Consider the following 27,139-nt stretch of genomic DNA (forward strand, 5'->3'; position numbering starts at 1 on the left):
GGTCGATATCCCTTATTCGGTTATTACTTAGTTAATTTCTTCAAAATTACACAGCATTAAAAATGCAGTAAAAAGGCAAGTGTGCGAGTACGCATATTTATGAACAAACCGGTTAGCATAACACGTTGCATGAATCTTTTAAAATGCAGCAGTAACGTGCTGGAATTAGCTTTCATTTTCAAACAGCTTGGTTGTGTTTGTAACCTTAGAATTTATAAGGTAACATGTTACTTTTTATATATATATATAAAAAGTGTATATATATTATAGCTGTCTTTATAAGTGTGTATGATTTGAAAGACATGAGGATCATTTTGTACCACTTAATTTGCACCAATGAAACAAAACCTGATTAACTGTACTGATGGCATATCAAATGCTTAGATGACAGATACGGTTGCATTCTTTTAAAACAACCTCCCAGCTGCTTATCCCACAATTTCCATGTGGAGCGCATGTACGTCCCAATTTGTTACTCCAGTGAGAATAGTCTGCAGGTGCTTATATGTGCATCTGGAAAGTTTAACACGTCTTTTTAACATGCTTCAATGAAAAATAAGAAAACTATTGTAAAAGTGTATGCAGTTTTTTTTTTTTTGTTTTTTTACTGGCAAATCACAGCAGTCCCTAAGAAATGTTCTTGACAGACCGGGTCATCTGTATATACACACAGCTGAGAGTGAAAAATGGATGCCTGGGTATCTACAGAGAATAAAACGAGGAGATTTCTTTATTTGTTAGTGTTACAGGTTGTAAGGAAGGAAGACTTGTCAGGTTTAGTACTGGTCAAAATGGCCGATATTTATTGTACCTATACTTCACAGAATTCATAAAACAGCGCTATACACCCATGCCTGAAACTGGGGAAGATACTGTATACGACGTGATTGAAAATTTGCGACAAGTTTTCTGATGAATATGTGCTAGATAAAGACATAGCATTGATGAGGGTTTGAAGTGCGTCTGCTTTGAAATCTATCACACAAAATTTCTAAAAAGTGATATGTCTGCACAAGTATTGTTATTATTATAATGCTGCCATTGTAAAAAAAAAAAGTGTTATTTATACTTGTATAATGCTGCCATTGTACAAAAAAAAATGTTGGGATCTATATTATAATGCTACAATTGTAAACAAATTGTTATTTTGTTATTTAAGTTCTATTGAAATTCTGTATTTCCGTTTACCAGAATCAAAATAAAAAAGTATATTTAAAAAAATACCCAAAATTGTTCAAATTATTTGAGGGCTAAGAATGGTAAAAATCTGCACAAAAAGAGCATTTTTAACATGGAAATTGCCCAAATAAATGGACAGCTGGGTGGTTAAGGATAAAACAAAATACATTTTGACAAGAAATTGCATTAGTTCCATTACTTAGTTTAGCACAAGGTGGTTTCAATAAACACTTCGATTTAAATATAGGCCTACTATGTGATAGTTTGGGATATTGAATCTATTTAAAACAGTAGGTAGGTGTTTATTTTTGTTATTTTGATATATAAAATTATTAGTCGAATAAACCGCTACCGTGTAAGACCATTTTGCTACCTACTTTCCAGGCAGGTAGCAAATCCTCACTACTGCCTTAAAGTTAACTTCTAGCCCTGATTATAACAACCTTTTTTTTGCAGTTGGCTTTGACAATGGCTCCAGTTGGATTTGTAGCTGGACTGAGGTGTTCACCGAAGCTGCTCTGCTCCGGATTGTTAAGGATCTTCTGCTTAATGCTGCTGCTCCCTTTGTCCTTGTCCTCCTTGACCTAACCGCTGCTGCTTTTGATACCATAGACCATAACATTCTTCTTAACTGCCTTCAGAAGCATACTAGGATCTCTCGAACCTGTCTCTCCTAGCTGTCCTCTTACCTAGCTGGATGTATGCAGTCTGTTTTCTATGATGGAAGCAGTGTTGACGCAAACCCGGTCTCTTGCAGTGTCCTTCAAGGGTCTGTTGACTCTTCTCTTTAACATCTACATGCTTCCCTTGGGTCACCTCATCGACCAACATAGCCTCATGTTTCACTCCTATGCAGATGACACCCAGCTCTACCTAAAACCAGACCCTGGATGTCCGTCTGCCATGGTCCTGCTCTCAGCTTGCATCCAAGACAGAGGCCTGGATGTCTGCCAATTTTCTTCAGCTCGACACTAACAAATCTTAACTTCTAGTAGGATCGAAAACTCAACTCAATATTGCTTCCGACTCTCTGGAACCCTCTCAGGTTTAGTGTGTGTAGCTCCCACAGTCGCTCGCTTCAAATCAACTCTCAAGACCCACTTGACCCATCTCTCTTGCTTTCAATGCTCTGATATGTTATTAATCTTTGTCTAAATTACTATTTCAGATTTTTCACTCCATCTTGATTCTGTATGACACACGCATCCATAATGTTTAGAATTCACATCCTAGCTTTGTATTTAATGTAATATGCCTGTATTTAATGTATTTGCATTTTTTTTTTTTTACTGTTTGTATTTAATGTACTATGCCCTGTATTTCACTGTATTTAATATATTATGCATTGTTCCTCACTATCTTGTAAAAAGCTTTGTGATGGTGGTCCACTATTAAAGGCGCTATATAAAAAGATTGACTGATTAATTTACACTTCAACCAGTGTAGCTTCGAATTTCTTATTTTACTGTGATTGGCTGCTATGACAACAGGGCTAGCCAGAGATTGGATAATGTTTGTTGGGTTGTTTTTTCTTGTGTGGTTTCCTAGTAACTGAAGACACTGTATTTTGGTAGATGTAGTTGTTAGTGAAAGTTTTAGGGGAGGTAGATAAGCTGTGCAGCAAAATTTCTATGTGTATATCGGATGTAATGCGTAAAAAAGGCAGGCACGCAGCTTATCTGAACTGCAGGTGTATTCTGTATATATATTTTGCTTTGATATTTAGTTTTTTTTTTCATTTGTATGAAGTACTGTAAAGTATAACGGTAAATCTTGTTGGGCCGGGCGATACGAATTGCACACCCCTGGTTGATCTTTATTATTAGTTTATTTAGCAGACGCCTTTATCCAAGGCGACTTACAGAGACTAGGGTGTGTGAACTATGCATCAGCTGCAGAGTCACTTACAACTACGTCTCACCCCAAAGACGGAGCACAAGGAGGTTAAGTGACTTGCTCAGGGTCATACAATGAGTCAGTGGCTGAGGTGGTATTTGAACCGGGGACCTCCTGGCTACAAGCCCTTTTTATTTAACCACTGGACCACACAGCCACATCTTGCCCCCTGCCATTAGCTCTCTCGCACAGAGAAGGCTATTCGCACCGCACTGCAGGTCCAGTGTGCCTAACAGAACCAGGGCTGTCAAGCGATCATTCTTTTTTTTTATTGCGATTGATCTCGGTTACATTTCTCAGTTAATCTTGTTTTAACCCTTTCAGGACCAAGCATGTTTCAGTGGGATGCTCCCCCAGGACAACGTTTTTTGCCTGTATTTGACTCTCTTCCTATAAAGAAATCACTAAAAATCTATTTTACTGTAGCACCCTGGAAATTGTGTCCTTTTTTTTCAGAACACTCTGGGGAATAATAAAGTACTTCAAAACCATACAAACTTAGCATCCCAGCCCCCACCCCCCAAACACACTTTTTTTGTACTGCAAAGTGGGTTTTTTTATCGTGTTTACATGACCGCAGTCCTAGAAGCTCACTTCAGTATGATCATGTTAACATGATCACTGTCCTTAAAGGGTTATTATCATCCAAAAAACAGCCCATCATAAAAACCCTGTTTTATTTCTGGATTCATATTGATGGCCCTTCTACGGTTTTATATTTATTTACACAGAAGTATAAAACAACAACTCCAGCATTTGCTGTTAAATTGTTTAAACCAACTGCTCAATCACAACGGAGTCAGTTTATTACTCACCTTACTGCTTTTCAAATTAAGCTATATACACTACCGGTCAAAAGTTTTAGAACACCCACATTTTTCCAGTTTTTATTGAAATTTAAGCAGTTCAAGTCCAGTGAATAACCTGAAATGGTACAAAAGGTAAGCGGTAAACTGCCAGAGGTTAAAAAAAAAAAGTTTAGGTTACCAAAAACTGAAAAATAATGTACATTTCAGTTATACAAAAAGGCCTTTTTCAGGGAACAAGTAATGGGTTAACAACTTACAGCTGTTCTGCAGCAATGGAAGTAAATTAAGCCTTGAAAGTTGATGCTAACAATTCCTACAGGTGTCCCAACTTTTGTTGATTACTTACAAACCCTCTGTCTGTATAAAAGCAGTGTTGGAACAGACTGTGTTACTACACCCTCTTAAGCATTATTTGGACAGTATTGTACTGCAGGAAGTAGTATATTGCTCACATAATGGCGAGAAAAAGGCAATTAACAAAGGAAGACAGACAGACCATTATAACCCTTAAAAGTGTAGGTCTTTCCTTTCGAAAAATTGCAAAGAAAGCCAAGGTGTCAGTGAGTACAGTTTCCTACACCATCAAAAGGCACTTGGAAACTGGAGGAAACTCTGACAGGAAGAGGTCTGGCAGACCCAAAGCCACAACAGAATCAGAAGACAAGTTTCTGAGAGTCAACGCTTGCGTGATAGGCGGCTCACAGGACAACAGCTTCAAGCACAGCTTAACACTGGTCGAAGTAAGCAAGTCTCAGTTTCAACTGTGAAGAGAAGTCTTCGAGCTGCAGGTTTGACAGGTCGAGTGGCAGTAAGAAAGCCATTGCTAAGATGGCAAAATAAGAAAAAGAGGCTTGCCTGGTCCATGAAGCACTGCCAGTGGACTACTGAAGACTGGAAGAAGGTCTTATGGACAGATGAATCAAAATTTGAAATCTTCAGTTCATCACACAGGGTTTTTGTACGCCATCGAGTAGGCGAAAGGATGGTTCCTCGGTGTGTGACACCAACTGTCAAACATGGAGGAGGAAGCGTGATGGTCTGGGGCTCTTTTGCTGGATCCAGAGTCGGCGACTTGCACAGCGTGAGTGGCACCCTGAACCAAAACTGCTACCACAGCATTTTGCAGTGCCATGCAATACCCTCTGGTATACGCCTAGTTGGTCAGGGGTTCATCCTACAGCAAGATAATGACCCAAAACATACCTCCAGGCTATGTCAGAACTACCTTAGAAGAAAAGAACAAGACGGTAGGCTTCAAATCATGGAATGGCCAGCACAGTCTCCAGACTTAAACCCCATCGAGCTGGTTTGGGATGAACTGGACAGAAGGGTGAAAGCAAAGCAAGCTACAAGTGCAACACATTTGTGGGAACTTCTACAACAGTGTTGGGAAGAACTTTCCGAACAATATTTGATTTCCATAGTAGAAAGAATGCCACGAGTGTGTTCGGCTGTTATATCTGCAAAAGGTGGCTACTGAGTCAAAAATTTAGATTAAATTTTGTTAAACAAAACGATTCCATGATTTATTTTTTATCTCCAATTGTTTATTTGTTCTATGCTTTAATTTCAGAGTACATTGAGACATTAAACTGCGTAAATTTCAATAAAAACTGGAAAAATGGAGGTGTTCTAAAACTTTTGACCGGTAGTGTATATTGTCTTACCTTTAAAGGGTACCTTACTCAACTGTTTCTAATTGCCATTTAAAAAAAAAAAAATCTTAAAATGTGGTCTTCAAATAAATGTTTAAGTTGGTAGCGATCCACTTTGCAACAGCATTGGTAATACAGAGTGTCCTACAAAGTAGCCTAGTAAGTATTACAACGTACAAATACATAATAATCCCATGATGGAGCACACTGACATGTAAAGGAATTACTACAAACTCAGTTTATACAGGAATGTCACTCCTAATGTAGACATGGACTGAATGCCAACATCTAACTGAAATACTTACGGGGCTACTTTCAAGTGGGACACCCTGAATCGTACGGACATGATGTAGCTTCATTCATAGGCTTGCAGGGATCCTGAATTTGGAAAAGGTACTGTCGAAACTGGCAGGTTTCATTTGTTGTTCTGTTGTTGCTGCTGCCTGTAGTAGAATAACTGCTAGAAAGTGTATTTTGCGATATGAAGGCGTGTTTACATTACAGGTTGTACAGCAGACTATATGCCTTCTGTGACACTGGAACTAACAGATACATGTACTGTAATAGTCCTTCTATCCAATGAACTGTCAAAGTAAAATAAAAAATAATAAAACTTCCCATTCATGTCCTTCACTTTTAGTGCGTTGCTCCATAATGCAGTTCTGTAACTTCCTATTCAAACAACGACTGCACTTATTGCGTTGCATGCACTCGAGTATATTAATAGTGCAGCAGGGAATTACAGTAATTACGGGTCAAGACAGAGGGCAAGTAACGGGGAATAAAAAAAAAAAAAATGTATCTCCCAAAAAAAAAAATACAGCCCTAAACAGAACAAACAACCAACCAATCACAGAACACACAGTCCAGTTGCCATGCACCCTGCAGTTCTGACAGAGCTCTCGGCTGTCAGTGTCGCGTGCAGCAACACAACACAGATGCTCACTGTTAACCCTCAGAGTACTACAGGGCCGATTATCGGACATAGATCTGCCCTCCCATTTGCTCTTGGTTATTTTTTCATTGGGCAATTTTACCTAGCAACAAACTGTGCCGAGCAATAGCAGAGGGCTTTGGTGTTAATATTAGCCAATTAAAATGGTTGTAAAGCGAACACCTTTTTTTATTGGTTAAAAAGAAAACCCTGTCTCCTAGGCTAGCTGAGAGTTGAGAAATGGCGGATTTAGAGATTGAGTTTTTAAGCGATTCGGACGGAGAATGTTTTGAAGGTTTTACGGCTTCTGAGGCTGATAAAACGTATAATTGGTTGGGACTGTATAGCTATGTGGATAGTGATGACAGCGATTTAAAAGAGGAGGAGTATGGAGAACAGGAGGATGAAGAGGGGGATGAAGAAGAGGAGGAGGATGTGGTGGGAGGTGACAACAGTACAGACGAAGACGTGCCTTTAATTCGGTTGCTGAACAAAAACTTCAGAGTCCCGATTTGGACCCAAGTAACAGAATTGCCAGAACAGAAAACAACATCGAACATAAAGAGGTACACAGAGGTTAGTGGTCCGAGATTTATTCCACGCAGCGCAACCCGGCCTGCTGAATTCTTTGAGCTGTTGTTTTCAACAGAGCTCCAAGAACACATCTGCAACCAGTCCAACATAAACCCATTAGAAATTAACAACAAATACAGGGAAAGAAATGCTAAATCTAAAACGTACGAGAGGCTATTTTCATGGTGGTCGGTGTCTGGCGGTATGACACAAAATAGATTACGTGCTGTTTTAGGATTGTGGCTGAATATGGGGTTAGTGTGGAAGCCTGACATGAAAGAATACTGGAATAATGGAATAATACACGAATAATGTCCCGCGACAAGTTTCTTTTTTGTCTTGCAAACCTGCACTTGAACAACAAAAACCAAAAGTAAAAAGACGAACCTGGTTATGACAGTTTATTCAAAGTGCGACCAGTAGGTGTAGATTTGGCAAACCAGAAGATTTATTCTTATGAGAATGAAAGGCGATCGTACAAGTGGTACATGAAAATATTTTTCAATGTGATCAACAGGTTGGTGCTGAATAGTTCCATCTTTTATCAAGGCACAGTTCAACAGAAACAAATGGAAAGTGTTGTACACTTGCCCCCACTCAGCAGAAGGAATTTTTTAGCCTCACTTGTTGATGACTTCTGCAAATGTGTGTGTGACAATGGGAAAGTTGCTTCGATCCCACAACCAGTGTGTTCTGGATGTAAGATAGAAAAGTTGGGAATAACCACAACGTCTTCTGGCAAGAAACGTCAGTTGGAGAAAGATTGCAGTTTGCAGTGATCACAAAGGAAAGTGAAGAAGAACAACATACAAATGTGCTACCTGTGACAGGGTGTGTGTCGCGAATGCTTTCACACACACAAAAGTGAACTTCCACCCTCAGATTTTTTTTTTTTTTTTTTTTTTTTTTTTTTAAACCAAGTAGAACAATAAATATTACTACACAAAAACAACTGACTTCACCAAACTGGATTTACAAACCACTGAAAAAAAGACTGATTGCAAAAGGACTTTACAGAGAATAAGCTTCCCTGTGCCAATTCAGATGTCTCCACAACTCAAAGTAAGTTACGTGTATTAATAATAATAATAATAATAATAATAATACTAATAATAATAATAATTAGTAGTAGTAGTTTTGCATATGCTTTTATATTTAATTAATACTTATTTGTGTTGGTATAAAAGTTGAACAATCTTTATATAAAAGAAAAGGCTTTCGAGGGCAAGTACGTTTACTGTGCTGTGCGGTTCTGATCTGTTTGTACAGATAAGATGCGTTGCTTGCAAAATTGAATATATCTTTTGATTCGTTGTTTGTAAACATCTGTGGTTTTTTACATTTTAAAAAGAACATTCCTGGGGATTTATATGTCGTATTTTGAAAGTGTTTATGTGCATGGTTGGTTTTGAAAAGAACTGATGTTTTGATGATAAAAATACAGTTTGTATAACAAAGGTGTCTTTGCCAATGCATATTTCTATATTCAGTCTAAAAATATATCAATAACAGAAAGAACAAAAAACTTCAATGTCTTGCGTTTCTTGTGATATATAGGTTTCATATAATACATACATTTTTGGGTGTAAAATTAAGTAATTTGCTGTGCTATCCCAAGCGCTGTTATTTGTGTGTGACAGTCCTGTGGCGTAGAGCACTCGTCGTGACATAGTACTCTGAGGGTTAAAATAACCCAGGATTTTCATATCACAGTACAGAAGATATGACAGATACAGACAGATATTTTAACCCTTTGCGTCCATTTATTCAGCGCGTCTCAGGCGCGTCAGGTCCAATTTATTTTCACACGCGCAGTTTATTTTAGACGCGCTGTTTAAAAGTATTTTTTTTCCACAGTAAAACAGGTTTAACCCTCTGCGGTCCATTGTCGGACCTGGTCCAACATTGCAATTATTCCTATCATCAAAAAAACGCAAAAAAAACGGGTTTCTAGTCGTTTTTTCTCCGGAAAAAGCCGAGAAAGCCATTCAATGGCCGAGTGGGAGCGACAGGAGCCGAGACAAGCCGATTAAAAAAAAAAAAAGGCGCATCTCATGATTACTCATACATGCCCCTGGCATTACATAGGGGCGGTCATAAGGAAACAAGCTGACAGAGAATATCACGGACATTTGCAGAGCTTTTTTGAGATGTTATAGTAATAAAATAATGACTTGGATCGCATTATTGAGGAGTTTGGTGATAAAACGAGTGATCAGGAGATGATTGATCGGTATGTACAACTATTATTTTTTATTTATTAGCATATGTGAAAGCGATAGCGAACGAAAGGGTGGGGCGGGGCTGGAGATGCTTAGCGAGTGCTTTGTTGATATGTAGGGCCTTTTAAACCCGTTTGACTGTGAAAAAAAAATACTTTTAAACAGCGCGTCTAAAATTAACTGCGCGTGTGAAAATAAATTGGACCTGACGCGCACTTAATAAATGGACTGCAAAGGGTTAAAAGGCACTGCATATCAACAGGACACTCAGTACTGCATCTCCAGCACCGCCCCACCCCTCGTTCACTATATTTTTCAAATAACTCTTAATAGTACATACCGATAAATCATCTCTTGATCACTCGTTTTATCACCAAACTCCTCAATCATGCGATCCAAGTTGTTATTTTATTACTATAACATCTAAAAAACCTCTGCAAATGTCTGTGATATTCTTTGAGCGCTGGACGCGGAAGAAGCTATCTTTTTTTATGTCTGTGTTATCTATGTGGTGTCGGGTCTATCAGTATTCATGAGATACGCCCTTTTTTTCCGGCTTATCTCGGCTCCTTTCGGTCTCACTCGGCCACTGAATGGTTCTCGGCTTTTTCCGGAGAAAAAACGACTAGAGACCTGCTTTTTGCATCTTTTTGATGATGTCGGACAGGGTCCGACATTGGACCGGAAAGGGAAAATTGCGATGTCGGACCAGGTCCGACATAGGACCGCAAAAGGTTAAGGTGTGTCCTTACTAGGGTTGCGTTCTTGGCACCCCATATATACCTCACACGGCACAGTAGATAGATAGATACAGACAGATAGATAAATAGATATATATAATAAAAAGGCGTGTTCTTACCAGGGTTGCATTCTTGGCCCCTACACTGGCTCTCTGCACCAGCAGCTTCTTGTCTCCCAGCTGCATCCCGTTCAACCCGGCTATGGCCTGCGAGAGAGAGCAATGAGCCTGGAGAAGAGACAGACACCATCAACACAATACCAACATCACAATCTACACTGATCAATACCGACATTCAACCCAGCTACTGCCTCAGAGAGGGAGCGGTGAGCCTGCAGGAGAAGCAGAGGCATGGGCACTACAATATCAATTGTTTAGGTATATTGTTGAAATGATCAGGAGCCAGGAGTTTTGAGCAGGGTTAGAGACTCGCACTAGCCCTGCTGCACCAAGTCCTGGGTTTCAGAACTTGCCTCAGTTAAGTCTAGTGTGAGTTTCTAGCCCTGCTCAAACTCCTGGCTCTTGTTCATTTCAATAACATAGCCAAACAATTGATATTGTAGTGCTCAAGCCTCCATTTCTCCTCCAATCCTCAGACAATAGCCAGTTTGAATATTGATTAGTATAGATTATGATATTTAGTGTCTGTTTCTCCTCCGTTACCAATTCTACAATTGAAGACCATGTAATAGAAATAGAAAGAAAGCACACACCTAAAATGTGCTAATGAGTTTAGAAGTAATTGCTGAAGGAATATTAGAGACGCAAAAGTTAAACTGTTACCTCCCTCATTTAGAGAGACTGTGTGTAAAGATACTGAACCTCTAGTCCCAAGTTAAATGGTTTGTTGCGCAGTCTTGTGCAGACGAGTTTGTTTTTAAAACGGGGGCGGAGTCTAGCAATAAACCCGAACGTCAAGTTACCGGCGCATACCGTCAGACCTGGGGTCAGCTATGATTACAATTGCAGCGGCATTGCTGGCTGAAATTACAACTACTATTGCAAGGATATTTTGTTCAAATACAATTAGTTTTGTTGCAGTAATTATACTGACAAATACTAAAAAGTAACAAACTACACACATCAACATGTTTCCTGTATTTATTCTAAATAACCAAGCAATAATCACAGGTACAAATACAGAAACAGACTATAAAACTTTTATGCCACTATGCAGTGGATTGTACGTTTATCAACGTATGAAATTCTGAAAAAATCAGTCTGACAAACAGATGTGTAATTAATAAATTATATGGTATAAGTATGCAATAAGGCCTGACCGGTTGTCCGTATACGCTGTATATGCGGACGCCTCCGGCGTTGTGCGGCACGAAGTCGAGTGCCTCCAACCCCTGAGAAGTCCATATATTCAACTTAAAAAACTTTGAACTACACACTAAGTTAAGTTGAGTAAATTGATTTAATTGAAACAAGCAAAAGTAAATATTTGTGTGTTGAACTTTACATTGAAAAGATCCGCCAGGAGGAGGAGTTGAGACGGCACTGAATTCATTTTTTCTGTGAAATGCAAGACGCTGTTTCAGCAGAACGGGGGTAAAAAAAATTAAAAAAAAGTCTCTCGAATTTCAGTAATTTGTTCATGTCTGTGTCGGAGAGGTGTGGATAAACCGCCAAAAAGACCATTTAAGTGACAAAGTAATGGGTGAGTATAACATTTTTTGGGGGGTATTTTTTTCTGTTTTACTATCTTACAGTTCATTTAATTGTTCATCCTAATTGGCATGTCTATACTACTTTTGGGATTTTTTTTGTTGGTAATTGGTCAGTTTTAGTTACTATACACTAACTGTAAACAAGATGGCTACCAGTGCTTTTAATTCTGTGAGGCAGCACAGTGATTTTGAATAGGTGACAAGGCTCCAACTGTCTGTATCCATCCAATAGGCAGACGGTTGGAACCTTGCTCGACCAATCACACTGCTTGTTTCACATTCCACTGCGGGCCCTGGATTAGAATTACAATTATGACATTGTAATTGCAATTATAAATTTCACAGAGCTCCAATTGTAAACGACCACAGGTCTGCTTACTGTATTTTGTTGATAGAGAATTCTGACGGTTGTATCAAACTACAAACACAAGTGCAATTCACAGGAAAACCGTGTGACTATTAATGGTGTAAGTGGACACTGACAGCACAGCTCATTCAAGAGGTAACACCACTGCAGAAAGCGCAGGGGTCCAACTTGTGTGGAACGTGACTGAATTCTGGGCGAACTGTTTAAGTTGGGCCGGTAATAGCTTCTGTGCTGTGACTATCACATCATGTACTCGCAGGAGGCATATTTGACACGCATACTGACAACGGTTAAATGTTGCCCAGACAGACAGAGAGAGACACTCTCCTCCCCCCTCTTTCACCCGGCACGTACACCGAGGGGTTCTCTCATGCCCAGACAGAGAGACACTCTCCCAAGTTTAGAGTGTCTGTGTGTGGATGGTTACCTGGTCCATGACGTTGACATCCACGTACTCACAGAAGGCGTACCCCTTCGATAGCCCCGTTGCGCTGTCCTTCACCAGGTTAAACGCTTTCAGAGGCCCAAAGGAGGTCAACAGCTCCTTCACCTGAGAAATAAATGTATTTACAAATCTAAAAATCACTGTAATGTGCTGCATTTACAGATTACATGCCCATAAGAAAAGATTAAATTAGAGGGGTTGGGGGGAGACAGAGTCCTTTCAATACTAGTACGTTGGTTATTTTGTTGTGTACATATTTATAAATGTTCAATATTCCTGTATATTTACGGCATTATCAATGTTTGTGTGACCTGTCTTGCCAATAAAGAAAATTCGAATTTGAAATAAAATATGGTTCATAATGAAAATGATTTATATTTACATTTCATATAGATTTGCATGTATAACAAAGGCAAACAACCTTGAATAAAAACTGAGTACTCCCATTAGAAGGGGTGTAACGAATCACTGCGTAGTGATTCATCGTGACACTTTCACATGTATTGTACCCTAACAGAGGCATGCATCTCATGAAACACAACATAGCCCATTGCAGTTCACCAAATGGTTCTTGAACAAAGAATAAGTGAGTTTTATAGTTGGTATGAACACACACTCTCCGTCTTTATTTGTCTCTTAACAACATGGTCCATCATTAAAACACCACTGGACCTTATGAACCCTGACCACCTTCTGGCACCTCCTCAAGACACCCCTGTTCAGACAGCATCTGTAAACCTCACCACTCTTGACTATACAGCACCCAATTGTAATAGTACTTGCATAAGCTTGTACTTGCACTGAACTGCTCCATACCTTGCCGTATTCTACTACTGCTCTTAATTATAAACTACTTCCACTATCGTGTATTTGACTTTACTCTTATAATCAAATCAATCTTTATTTGCTACAGCGTCCTTCACAATGAATCGTCGCAAGGCGCGTCACAGGTACTACATAACATTAATCATTGATACTATACCAGCAATAGCAAACATGAAAACATTTAATACAAAATCAATTAGAATGGAATACAAGGTAAAAACATTACTTAATATTTGTTTCATCTAGAATCGATTATTGAAGGCACTTTTTCTGGTGTCCCAAAACGTGTGGTATCCCGCTTGCAGCTTGTTCAGAATACCGCTGCTAGAATTCTGACTAAAACCAGGAAAAGTGAACATATTACCCGTTTTGGCCTCTTTACACTGGCTCCCTGTGCAGTATAGAATTGATTTTAAGAGTTTGCTGTTAACTTACAAGGTCAAGAATGAATTAGCACCTAGTTATTTGCAGGAGTTACTGACCCTGTATCTTTCAAACCACACTCTGAGATCACAGGATGCGGGGCTGCTGGTTATTCCGAGGGTCAACAAAAGCAACACGGGAGGTAGGGCCTTTTCTTGTAGAACTCCTAAATTATGGAATTCTCTGCCTTTGTTTGTCAGGGAAGCTGGGACCATTACTTGAAGGCTCTCCAGGGCTTGGAATTCAGCGCAGGAATTGCGCATTTTCCAAGTTGCTCCCGCATATATCTGCAACTTTCAGTGCGGGAAAATCCCAGAGATATTTTAAGACACCAAGTTACTGTATTTTTCACCCAATTCAGAATGCCTAAAACAATCTATAAGGAAGTTGGTGTCAGTGACAAAAGCACTATGAGCCGCATTCTGAGTAGTTCTGGTTAAATAAAATAAATAAATAAATAAATAAATAAATAAATAAATATAGATAAATTAGAAAAAGTAGTGCTGGATATTTTAAGTACCACAAGACTTTATTCTCTCGTACGTGATTCTCGGCCACTATCTTTAAGATTATAGAAACTCAGTACACTGCAGTAAGTAAACAGTTTTGAAAAAAAAAAAAAAAGACAATATTAAGTCTAGGTGTTTTGCAAGCGGTGACTTTGCTTTAACTCTTAAAACTCAGCCACATTCATTTTGGGGCGCAAGGGCACCGAAGGTTACGCACATATTACCCAGGCACCATAAAAGCCAGCTACCTGGTTCATGGCTTGTTTAAAAGTACAGACTCTGTATTCAGTGTGTGTGTATGCGGTACTCCTAGCCTGAACTACGATCGCCTGAAGTTAAGCCTCTCGTTAAAATAACGTTAACGGCCAGCAGTTTTTTCTGAGTTTGTTCTATATTTAAAATGGCATCTCTAAACAAAGGAAGCCACGTTTGGAAGTATTTTGAGGAACCGGACGAGAAAACCGTGGTACGTAAATAATTATGCCAAACAAATTTGCCGTACCACAAAAACACAAGTTCAATGCTTCATAGTTTGAAATGAATACATTCAGAATTATTGTGGATGGAGTTACTGATGGCAATAAAAAGCAAACCATAACATTTGCTATTGATTTGGCTGAACATTGGGCGTGATCACGTTATCCCCTGAGGACAGTGCGTGTGAATTGTGAATGCAGCAGTTTTAAAATTGTGTTAGATTATCCCATTACTGTGCCGACCCATAAAACAATAACAGCGAGGCTGGAAAAAAAATCTTAAAGAAAATCGTGCTGCAGCTGTTCATACAAAACTTTCAAAGGGAGAAAAAGCTGCAATTACCAGAGACTCGTGGACCCCATTCCCCAATCTTCACATAGGTGGAAGGCTTTTTTCACTTGAAATTGTTCTGTAAGCTTTTGGACCGAATGGCCGTTTATATTTAGTACAGTTTTTATTTGTATGTTGGAACTACTGCACTAAAGTAAAAGGTCCACTGGAGACAAGTTCAAACAGGTTGGCCAGGCATCTCTTTTTACAATTTAATGTTAAATTGTGTGGATACATGAATTTGAATACATCACGTTATTTAGTAATACTTGACCATATACAATTAACTGCACAAGAAGGCAAACACTGTATTAATTACTTAACCCTTTGCGGTCCTATGTCGGACCTGGTCCGACATTGCAATTATTCCTATCCGGTCCATTGTCAGACCCTGTCCGACATCATCAAAAAAACGCAAAAAACGGGTTTCTAGTCATTTTTTCTCCGGAAAAAGCTGAGAAAGCCATTCAATGGCCGAGTGGGAGCGACAGGAGCAGAGACAAGTCGAAAAATTAAGAAAAAAAAAAAAAAAGGCGCATCTCATGAATAGTCATACTTGCCCCTGGCATCGGATAGGGGCGGCCATAAGGAAACAAGCTGGCTGTTACTGAATCAGCGCACAGAGAATATCATGGACATTTGCAGAGCTTTTTTGAGATGTTATAGTAATAAAATAATGACTTGGATCGCATTATTCAGGAGTTTGGTGATAAATGGACCGCTAAGGGTTAAACATGAAGGAGCCAAGCCGTTTAATGCTTTGTAGGTAATAAGCATGACCTTAAAAATCAACCCTAAACCATAATCTGATCAAGTCTTCTACTTCTTGTTAAAACCCAGGCAGTAGTGTTTTGTACAAGCTGCAATTGGGATAACACATCTAGGAATACCAGAAAACAGAGCATTGCAATAATCCAGTCTGGATGTTATGAAAGCATGCATCAGTCTCTCTGCATCTTCCATGGAAAGAAAGCATCTTAGTTTAGTGATTTCTTAAATGAAAAAAAAATCACATGTACCGCGACCTGCATATCGAGATACCGATTGTATTGTTTGATAAGTGTATTGTGACAACCCTTCCCATGAGTTGTGCAAAATGTTTGGCAGGTACGGACACAGACGCGTAGCGGGTGTTAGGCGTGTCTGTTGGGTGAGAGACGGCTCTGTCACACTGACCTGGTCATCGTTGAGATAGTTCGGCAGGCCTCCGATGAACAGCTTGTGAGCAGAGTCAGGGACTACAGTGGACACCACGCCTGGAGAGGGAGATTAGAGGGGTTAGTTTATTCATACTGCATTTTCATACTTAAAAATAAAACAAAACACACATGTATACACTGGGGTTCAGGCTCAGATAGACGCACACTCTCCCTCTCATGATCACACACTTTCAGACAGGCTCTCATTTCATGCCAGGGACATACAGACCTGCCTCCCTCCCCCCTCTCACCTGGCATGTATACATAGGGGTTATCCCTCATGCCCCAGAAAGAGAGACAGACACTCACCCACCCTCACACCGTCCTGGCATGTACACAGAGGGTCTCTCTCATGCCCAGACAGACCGAGAGAGACACTCTCCTACACCCCCCCACCCCTCCCCTTTCTCACCTGGCACATACACCGAGGGGTTCTCGCTCATGCCCGGGAGGGGCTGGTAGTCGTGGGGGCGTCTGATTTTGAGGCTCTGTCCCTGGAAGATGATGCCATCAAACGCCATGGCTTGAGTCGTCTCGTCAACTGAGCGGAACTGAAGGGGTTAAAACAAAATAGAAAACGAGGGGGGAAAAAAACATCAGATACAGAAATACCAAAATAAAAAGCGATTATTGGATTATTGGGATGGAGTGCTCTACAGAAGTCAGGTGCTGACAATCAGATGAGGGTCACTGGTGTTGATCGGGTTCATTTTCCATTCAGAGTGAAACGAGGGAAGAAACAGCTGCTTTGGTTTTAACCTTTAGGAAAGCAAAATTCTTGCCCTGCCTGATTTGGGTTCTAAATTATATTCTATTTTTTTTTTTTTACCTCTAGGAAAGCAAAGTTCTTGTCCTGGTTGATTTGCACAGCCAGGACTGGGTTCCCTGGTGCCTGAGTCAAGCCTCCCAGTCTCATCTGAGCATTGAAGAAATCCATCATCGCTTCCTACAGGGAACAGAAATACATCATTAAACATAGAACAACAACATATTCAGACCATATTATACTTAACATGCTGTTACCATATTCTGAACATTATATATTGTTCATTAGAATAAATGAATTGTCATGCTCGTGAAGCACTATATAAAAAAAAAGAAAAAAAATTATGTTCAATGACAAACTACAAATCTTTGGTGTGTTCCAGTGGAAACGTTTGTCATTGAAAAATACAATTAATAAAACCCGAAAAACAGAAGCCCCAATTATAATAATTCTTAGTTACTATGATTCTTGTTCTCATCTCAGTGATGCTGAAGGGAATGTTCGTACAGTGTGGTTTTGAATACAGTTATTGATGAGGATTATAATGATTATTGATTTACGCTCGCTCTTTCTCTCACCTCAGTGATGCCGAAAGGGATGTTCCCCACGTAGAGGCGGCGCGCCTGCCTGGTCATCTGGCTCCCCACCACAGGGACAGGAGTCGGGGTGACTGCCAGCCCGTCGGGGGTCATCGTGGGGAGCAGGGCTGTGGCAGGGATCTGACCAGCGGCTAGAGAGAGAGAGAGAGAGAGAGAGAGAGAGAGAGAGAGAGAGAGTTTGCACTTCACTCAGAACTATCAAAAACACTCACCATAGTGCACAGTACATTAGAGACAGGGTATTTATTCTGCACTGCATTGGAGTGATGATGAGACTGATCGTGTATTTTCCCTTGCACTGCACTGGAGCTGTGTGTTCAAAGGAGACACACAGACACACGTGTATTTACCCTGCATTGCCTTGTACTGCAAGGGGGTGATGTGTTCGAAACCCGGCGGAGGCACATCCCAGTACTTTCTCACTTTCTTCTTTTTCTCACGTGGAGGAGAGCGACTGCTGAGAGAAAGAGGGAGGGAAAGGAAAAGAGCAAAAAGGTTATTTTTGTAAAGCAGGGCTCCAGACCTCCAGAGCAATAGCTCTAAGGCCAAAAAATATGGTTACCAAATCGAATTGTTGGGTGTCACTTCAGGAGCAAGTTGGGTGCTATCATATTCAACTGCTTAATACAACAAAAACGTATTACACTAAAGCGATACTAAAACAGTAACTTAGTTTGTACTCACTTGTTTATTTCCTCATTCTGCTCAGTGGTTAACTTATGCAGCTGTTGACTGCAATGAAAACAACATGTTTATACTTCAGATATTTTGCAAGCACATTGTCATATATTTTAGATATTTCCAAACCATTCTTTTTCATAAGCAGTGAATGGCAGGTTTTCTACTGCAATCAAGTCAGCTGCATTAATTCCGAGTTATTTTTTCTCAGCAGTTACTTCAGTAGCACATTGCTCTGGCTACCGCTGTCAGGGAAGGAGCACACTTCCTAGTTACAGTCCTAAGTATTTATTCACTTTCTGCTTTCACTGTTCAGCTGACCCTGCTTTAGTACAAAACGCACAATACATTGAAAGTTTTTCATTAGGGTAGCGTCTTGAATTGTTGTGCCTGCTTCTTTGGCTGAAGAGATATCAGCTCATCATCTAACACAGCAAGCTGCCGCACAACAATCGTCAATTCCTGATGGAACTGAATCTATTATATCTTGGATAGTTGTGGCAGCTAAAGAAGATGCAACAGAAAAAAAAACATTGTTCATGTTGCCTCAAAACTCTATTTAGGCATCATATGATCTTACTGGCTAAAGACAATATTGGTTTATTGGAATTCACAAAGACAACGTTTTTCTGTTTGGTAACATTTTAGTTTTTTGAGCCTTTGTTGCGTTTCAGCCCTTCATTAAATTATTTTCTTTAAGTTTTTGGGGCAATTTGTTAATGGCATGTGTGCAACATACAACCCTTTGTGCATTTTTTATTTCTGTTTTTCTTGAATACAACTACTCATTTCAAGGTACATTTCTACACGACAGTACTGACACAGGTTTGGTCACCATCACTCCTTTTGCACTTTAGTTTAACGTGATATGCCAGCCCCCGCCTCTTTTTACAGACCAACATCACAGTACATATTGCCATGTTTTTAAAGGGAGAGGCAGCATTTTTGGGGTCCAGGCACCAGTGGCAGTTGTGACCACTATAGTCTCAGTCTGGTCCTGTAAAGCCAACCAGATGGATTTCAAGGATGGCAATAAGACATGCATATTCACGGTGATCATTACACTGCAGCAAAATGACCGTAAAATACTTGCACTGATTAAGGTACACTCCAGTCCTGTAGGCTGTAGCAGTAAGCCTCATATTTGGCTTACGCAGCAATATTAAGGATGTTTACTTTTAGGCCCTATCCACACTACATAACCGATCTCGAGAACCGTTTTCATTAATGCAGATCAAAGTGTCCACACTGAAGTACGGTGTCATGTTTTAGTAGGGTGTAATGTGTACACACACTATTACAATTAAAATAGTTCAGTTACAGTTCCTAGCAGCGCAATGAACAGTGGAAATGAATTAGTGCTGGGACAAATATCCGAACGAGTATTTTTTGATATGTATTCAAATACAAAATTCAGATGCTTATATTCGCTAGAAATTACAAAAAAAACCTTGCACTTATTTACCGTCTCGCCAAAAGTTGTGTTACAGTTTCAAACATGGCAAATGAAAAAGAGCTCTGTGTGATATGCAAGATTAATTATATATATATATATATAAAACAGACCAACACAGCAGCTCTTGAGCCTCTATTTAAAGGTTTTAAGAGAGCAAAAAGTAAACAAACCAGATCATGTGTGCAAGCATAGTTCTCTCTATGGAAAGCTATTGGGTCAAAAAAGCATTGTGTGCTTTTGCATGAATGAGAATCTCATGACACAAAAAAAAGACAAGCACGACATTCTGAAATGCCTCGCTTACAGTGCCCAACTTGCTGTAAATGTGTAGTGACTTATATAGATTGTACATATTATATATTTTTTGTTGCAACTTTGTTACGTGGAACGTAATAAAGGAGAACCAAAACGGTGAGTCTTTTTCCCCTTCATTTTACAACACCATTTCCATGTTTGTTTTATTTGAAGTGTTTACAGTTAAATTTCAGTTTGTTTGGTTTCGTTCAGCTACAATAAGGCACAAGTAAACCTCATGTTATTACTTCTATGAAAACATGTCTATGGCTACCGTTTACTGTGAAGAAATGGCAAGGAATTAAATAAATAAATAAAAAAATTAAGCAGAAGTCGCACTAGCCTTTAAAAGTGTATTTGTAAAAAGCATACCATCTCAAAATCTGCCTTTTCAAACATAACATCTTCATATTGCATCAGTTATATTTTTTCCCAATGTAGCTATTTCACATTAACAAAGTTAACATGCAAAACAGTACACAGTATAAATAATATAGTATAAATAGACAAAGACAAGCTTACCATGAAACATTTTATTTTGAAAATCCTCCGTTTATGACGTAAAAATCAGTGTTATAGAACATGTACCAATGTCTCTGGGGGTAGCTGTCAACATCATAACTATTTACAGTTTAGCGGTTTAAAAGTTTAAAAATTCTAAAAAATGACTTGTGCTCTTTCCAAATCAGTCTTAATTCTCAGGAGCTTTCATTGAAATGATCATGTTTTAGATGATCCAGAGTTTGCTGGTCTGCACTCTGTTCTGCTGGTACACAAGATACAAATATCGCAATTGCAATTGTTGAAAGTTTTGTGAAAGCAGGAAAGATGGCCGAATAGTTCTCAATAAAAACCCTGCCGGCCTCATCCATGGCCTTAAAACCATGATTTTTGCGCATGTGTTTTACTTGTCCAAATTCTTGGCTGAGTGTCAACAGGTAAGATGCTCCGATACAGATTACTGAGTCGCTCTAATATCAGGGACGTGCGCAGTGCTACATGGGATACCGAGACCTCTGCAGCTTTTTTTTTTTTTTTTTTTTTTTTTTTTTAAAGAGGATGGGGAGCAGTGGAACCATTTTTACACGTAGCATTGCATAAAACCACTTCGTAATATAAACAAAATTACTGGATATGGATAAAAATGGGATCTGTACTAATGTACTATTTATTTCGGGAATAAACAAAACAACGTTTAACTTACTGCTATTCGGCATCCATTGTTTTGTAGTTAATTCACTGGGGTAAAGTAAGGCCTATAAAACATATTCTTTACTATTATTATTTGTTTATTTAGCAGACGCTTTTTTCCAAGGCGACTTACAGAGACTAGGGTGTGTGAGCTATGCATCAGCTGCAGAGTCACTTACAACTACGTCTCACCCAAAAGACAGAGCACAAGGAGATTAAGTGACTTGCTCAGGGTCACACAATGAGTCAGTGGCTGAGGTGGGATTTGAACCGGGGACCTCTTGGTTCCAAGTCCATTTCTTTAACCACTGGACCACACAGCCTGTCTACAGCCTGTCTACTCCTGTGATATTTTTCTACTTTGACTTGTTACTGTAACGTCTTGCTGTAAAACACAGGCACAAACACCCCCTGCTGCCTGCAGTCTCAGCCTGTGCTCCGAGCAATATAATGGCTTTTGTTACTTTTTGAAAACTAATGAATATCCGAACGAATATTTAAATTACGAGCGAATATCCGAACATGAAAATCCCATGTTCGTCCCAGCACTAAAATTAATGATAGTATCCCACCATGCACTGTATTATATTTTAAAATAATGTGTTACACCCCATATTACAGAGGTCCATTTTGCTATGAAATAAGTATTGCAGAAAAAGTAAATGTGCACAAACAAGTAGGGCATGAAGTTTTTGCGTTTTATTTTTAATCTGGTGATGTCCCTTTAAACAAATTTTGCTGATTCTGTTTCATAATTACTCAGAAAAAGCTGTCAATTACAAAACAAACTCTGCTTTTACCTCCCTTTAATTTTATTTCAAACAGGGCTGACAAATTACATTAATTGTTCATCCTCGATCCTACTTTTAATTCACATTTCATTTTTGCAGTCGCCTAATTTAACGTTGTGCTTTTGTTATTTTCCCCACTAGTTTAACAGGGATGTCCTAACAGTTTTTTTTTTTTTTTTTTTTTTAAATTTAGTTGTTGCCAATTGGTTTATTATTTTCTCCCCAATTTGAAATGCCCAATTATTCTTAGGATCAGCTCACCGCTACCACCCCTGCGCTGACTCGGGAGGGGTGAAGATGAACACACGCTGTCCTCCGAAGCGTGTGCCGTCAGCTGCCCGCTTCTTTACACTCTGCAGACTCACTGTGCAGCCGCCTCAGAGCTACAGCGTCGGAGGACAACGCAGCTCTGGGAAGCTTACAGGCAAGCCCGCAGGCGCCCGGCCAGACTACAGGGGTCGCTGGTGCGCGGTGAGCCGAGGACACCCTGGCCGACATAACCCACCCTCCCTCCCACCAGACGACGCTTGGCCAATTGAGCACCGCCCCCTGGGAGCTCCCGTCCACGGTCGGCTGTGGAATATCCTGGACTCGAACCGGCGACGTCCAGGCTATAGAGCGCATTCTGCACTCTAGCGAGTGCTTTTAGTGGATGCGCCACTCGGGAGCACCCCTAACAGATTTTTTTAAGCATAAAAATTAATACCCAGTGTGGAGTTTACACAGATCAGCATCTTCAGGGGATTCTCATGAAGATCACCCATCTGCACCTCAGCCATATACTCCTGACTGTACGAGTACTAGTGACTGAAGCAGTAGTAATGCCAAAAAACGCAAACGAAAAATACGTTCTTATAATTTTGGATGGAAGATGAAGTCCGTGGCTTGTTTGAGACAAAAGATGTACTGTGGTGTGTATGAAAGAGCTGCCTAAAAAATTTATGAAAAATATTCATCAATATGGCAAAATTGTTTATTACTGTGTTCAAAATTAAACCATATTTTTCCCCTTAATATTCAGACTGTGAATGGTTGTTTCTGAGTAAGCTACAGGGCTGCCCCTTAGAGAGAGTTGAAATGTCACAGCACACAATGCCCAAGAAAGAGTTCAGAAAGATAGAAGGAAAAACACTTAACTACAATTTTTAAAAAGATGTTAACCAGTCTGAATTATTTAGCTTGAGCAATGATGGTTCGTTTTGGAGAAAATGTGCATTTATTTTCAACAGATTAGGATGGGACCAGGGGAATAAACATTAGAAAGCTACACTGGACACCCTGCATTGTGCAAAACAAAGTTGCAAAGTAATAAGGTGTAAGTATTGATTCATCATTATTATAAGACTGCAATCCTACTTTTTGGTTTAAAAAATAAATTAGCAAGTGCTGTCTGTTTATGAAGATCACAAGCGGGGGTTATAGGAACACACAATCTGTGTTTGGAATGTGATCAGCCGATTAGCAGCAGGTAACAATTAAGATTGTCTTTGCTGTGTGTGTCATGCACTTAACTTTCAACAGTGAAGAAGTACTTTAAGAAAGACTGCTGAGGGGGCGGCGCACAATTGGCTGAGCGCTGCCCGGGTAGGGAGGGCTTAGGTCGGCAGGGGAATCCACGGCTCACCGCGCATCAGCGACCCCTGTGGCCGATAGGGCGCCTGTGGCTCTGCAGCGGAGCCGCCAGATCTGTGTTGTCCTCCGGCACTATAGGTCTGGTAGCATTGCTGTGGATCTGCAGTGCGAAAAATGTCGAAAAGCCGTCTCGTTACCTCCTCCGGCGGCGATCCTTGCTGCCGCTGCGTCTCTCTCGGCTCCGCCTCTCCCGGCTCTTCGTCACCGTTGGCGTTGGCGTCGGCGTCTTCTTCTCGTCGCTGCGGCTTCGCAGGGGGCTGGGACGCCGGTGACGGTTCTCCTTGTCACGCTCTTCAAGCACGGAGAGAGAACAACACGGTCAGCAGGAAAACATTCTGACAGCAGAGTACGTATTCATGAAACACACGCTTACTCCGCACCCAACAATCACCTGGTGGACTACAATAACCTATGGATAGGAACGACAAATAGATACATACAGTGCCCCAGACAAGCTGCATACTAGGTCTTTCACACATTGAAAAAATATCAATACTTTATGATATTTAAATGTAATGTTTAAAGAACACACAGCAATTTTGCTGTGTACTTCATTGGTCAATTACTTATAACTGCACGCAGTATCTGGGGAACTGCTAGAAACACGTGACCAGTAAGTTTGCGTTTAATCCATTCATTTGCACTGCATGTTTGTGGCTGGTGAATAAGCGGCGCCGTCTAGGGTCTCCCTCAACCTAACAATCTACCTGTCAACCGAATGTTTGGAAGGTAAATCTATATAATACAATATAGTGTGTTTGGAGAGAGTCAGGATGCTTTATTGTTATAGTAGGGCAATTAATAAGGATACAATATCGGGTTTATTTTTATTTGCATAAGGATTACGGTTACTTTTGTGTAAATTATCTGCAGCGCTAGAACTAAAAACATAAAATCTGTTTATTTGCTTCACGGCCATATTGTGGTCAATAAAGCAAATTGTTTTTATTTTAGACCTCGTTTTTGTACAGTAGTTCAAAGTAACATTACAGTTAATGTAAGACTACAGTTATTATTTCTTTCTTAGCAGACGCCCTTATCCAGGGCGACTTACAATTGTTACAAGATATCACATTATACATTATTTCACATTATACAGATATCACATTATTTTACATACAATTACCCATTTATACAGTTGGGTTTTTACTGGAGCAATCTAGGTAAAGTACCTTGCTCAAGGGTACAATGCATACAGTTAATGCATACCCCACTAGCTATCTTAAATATGTATTTAAACTACTCATGACTAATGTAATGTTGTACTATACTCACATATTGTTTAAACTGGAGAGTAAATTACTCAATGACCCCAAAGCTTATCTGATGAGCTGGATATATATGTCAAGCCTATTCATTCTGCTCTTTGATCTCTGTGTGCTGCTTAAGTTTGAACCACACATGTTTTTATTGTGTTATTCGTCCTTTGTGGTTGTTTTTTGTTTTCTAGAACTCCTTGTAACCTTGGTCTCAATTGGGAAATCTGCTGGTTAATTTTTTTCTGCTTTTGGTCTTGTATAAGTACACAAATTGTACGAAACATTTCCCAATGAATCGCTACACCCCTGAAAGCGCACACACGAGTTATGCTCAATAACTGATGAATGGCCGACTTCTATACAAATGGGAGTAAAAAAATAACACTAATACAGCACTAAAATTGGTATGCTGTTCATTGCACATGTAAAAACTCCTCTAACTGCAATAAAACTACCATTTCTGATTTTAAAATGCTATTGCGCTCACGAATAATTATAATAGTGTATTTGTCTTTACACCCAATCTGCACCGTACTGTTGTTTTTTTAGTTGGCTTTTAAACGATTATTTCAGCGTTTGCCGACAAATTTCACGCTGACATTGTGGCTGGCGCCTCCTCTGATGCAGGCCGGCCCTGTAGTGCTGCTGGTACACAAACCAGCGTGGTGCTGGGAACTCAAAACAATGAAACGAGGCTTAACTACGCCGTGTTCGCCACAAATAAACACGCCGCAGTCTTAAACACACTCCGTTTTATTTTTAACCTGTTTTTTTAGAAGACAGGTGTCGTTGTTTCTGAAAACATACCTTGTTTGTTCTCGTTCAGCTGTCTCTCAAATTCGTCGAATTCCGACATTTTAATTTTGTTTTCTCCTCCGATCGTTCGAATAAATCCCCCGTAAGAAAGACGACTGAGCCGTCGAAATGTCTCTTTTATTGTGTCCTGGTGCTTTATTGTGTCGTTTATAAGCGTTTGTTTCGCGTATTTTCTTTTAAAAATATATATAAATGCTTTGTATTTTCTTTAATTTGTTTCTCGTTCGACTCAAGGAGGCCCAGCTCTCTGTCTCGCGCCGCCGCCACAGGAAACAAGCCCCCTCACCCTCTGCGCGCAGCCAAGGAGAGGAGAGTGCGAGAGAGAGCGCGTCCCCTCCCGCCGCCCAAGAGGAGTGAGAAGCGCAGCGGCCACTATCAGCCTGGCGGGGAATTGCAACAGTATTAGGGCTAACATGATTCCATGTATACTCCAGGGGCCGGTTGTACTAAAGCCCCGCTGCACACAGCCCGACTCAAGCCATCCCAACTCATCTCAGTTGTGCTCAGTTTTGGTTTGACGTCACAATTGAGTTTTTCCCGACTGGGTGTCGCACACTGCTAAGACTTAATTACTGACCACAACGATACACTGGTGATTTACTATGCATGTACAGTTAATTAATACTGCCCTGTACACATTTTTTGTATAAACTTAGCCCAACAGCGACCCTCACATTGTGCCTGGCATCGTATGCTGATTAGACGTCAGAGACAGCGCCGCGAGGCAATCAAAAGAAGCGCTTAGTCTATTAATTAAGCTATTGATCATTTACACCGTGCAAACGTTTCAGGCAGCGTTTGGCTTTTTGTATAGTTTGTCTACTACACTTTAGCCTGTTGCAGATAAAATGCAACCTGTGTTTTTATTTGACTTTGGCGTTTTTTTCTCAGCGTGTGGATCTAGGGGCTTGTGATTTGTGACCTATTGGAGATCGACGCACTGGTTACTTCTGTTTTAGCGCAGTAAGAAAATATAGGCTGCCAGTAGATTGATAATGAACAGGTAAACTGATAATTTACCTTTTGATTAGTTTTTTAGGCGTTTACTATTCAAATGTGCACATATCTGGTATTTATGAATTCGGGACACTCAGAGCATTTCAAGACTAATGTATTTTTACCTGTGGAACTAAAGCTGTCAATATTCCGTCATCTTGTATGACAAGTTACATGATAAGCTACGTCACTTAAACTTGCTTCACCATTGGTTGACACCCTCATGACTAATCGGTCTCAGTCAGTCTTCAAATCTGAAGACATCTCGACTGAAATCTGTGTAATCTTGGTTTTAAGGGCACGCACACTGCTACGATTCATCCAGATGTCACGGGTGACAAAAGTGTATGTGATTTATTGAATGATATTGTTGTGATTTTTAGAATGTTTTATTTATTTTTCCTTT

General features: G+C 40.0%; 1 protein-coding gene across 7 annotated transcripts in view; it reads right to left on the bottom strand.

The window, feature by feature from the left end:
* LOC117971119 (splicing factor U2AF 65 kDa subunit) overlaps positions 1-26,057 on the bottom strand; it is a 37,140-nt gene extending 11,083 nt beyond the window's left edge. Inside the window, exons 1-10 of one of the 7 annotated variants that reach the window (XM_059018600.1) lie at positions 25,729-26,057; positions 23,800-23,953; positions 18,305-18,352; positions 17,971-18,074; positions 17,600-17,751; positions 17,085-17,201; positions 16,668-16,806; positions 16,233-16,312; positions 12,475-12,597; positions 10,128-10,235 (exon numbers count right to left, since the gene is read on the bottom strand). In XM_059018600.1, the coding sequence (XP_058874583.1) occupies positions 10,128-10,235; positions 12,475-12,597; positions 16,233-16,312; positions 16,668-16,806; positions 17,085-17,201; positions 17,600-17,751; positions 17,971-18,074; positions 18,305-18,352; positions 23,800-23,953; positions 25,729-25,777 (1,074 nt within the window). In that variant the 5' untranslated portion in view covers positions 25,778-26,057. Of the gene's footprint in view, positions 1-10,127; positions 10,236-12,474; positions 12,598-16,232; positions 16,313-16,667; positions 16,807-17,084; positions 17,202-17,599; positions 17,752-17,970; positions 18,078-18,304; positions 18,353-23,799; positions 23,954-25,728 lie in introns of all 7 variants that reach the window. The other 6 variants (XM_059018599.1, XM_059018601.1, XM_059018603.1 and 3 more) reach the window with 6 other exon arrangements.
* Positions 26,058-27,139: the final 1,082 nt, after the last annotated feature.

This window comes from Acipenser ruthenus, chromosome 60 (assembly GCF_902713425.1).
Source record: "Acipenser ruthenus chromosome 60, fAciRut3.2 maternal haplotype, whole genome shotgun sequence".
Taxonomy (NCBI): Eukaryota; Metazoa; Chordata; class Actinopteri; order Acipenseriformes; family Acipenseridae; genus Acipenser; species Acipenser ruthenus.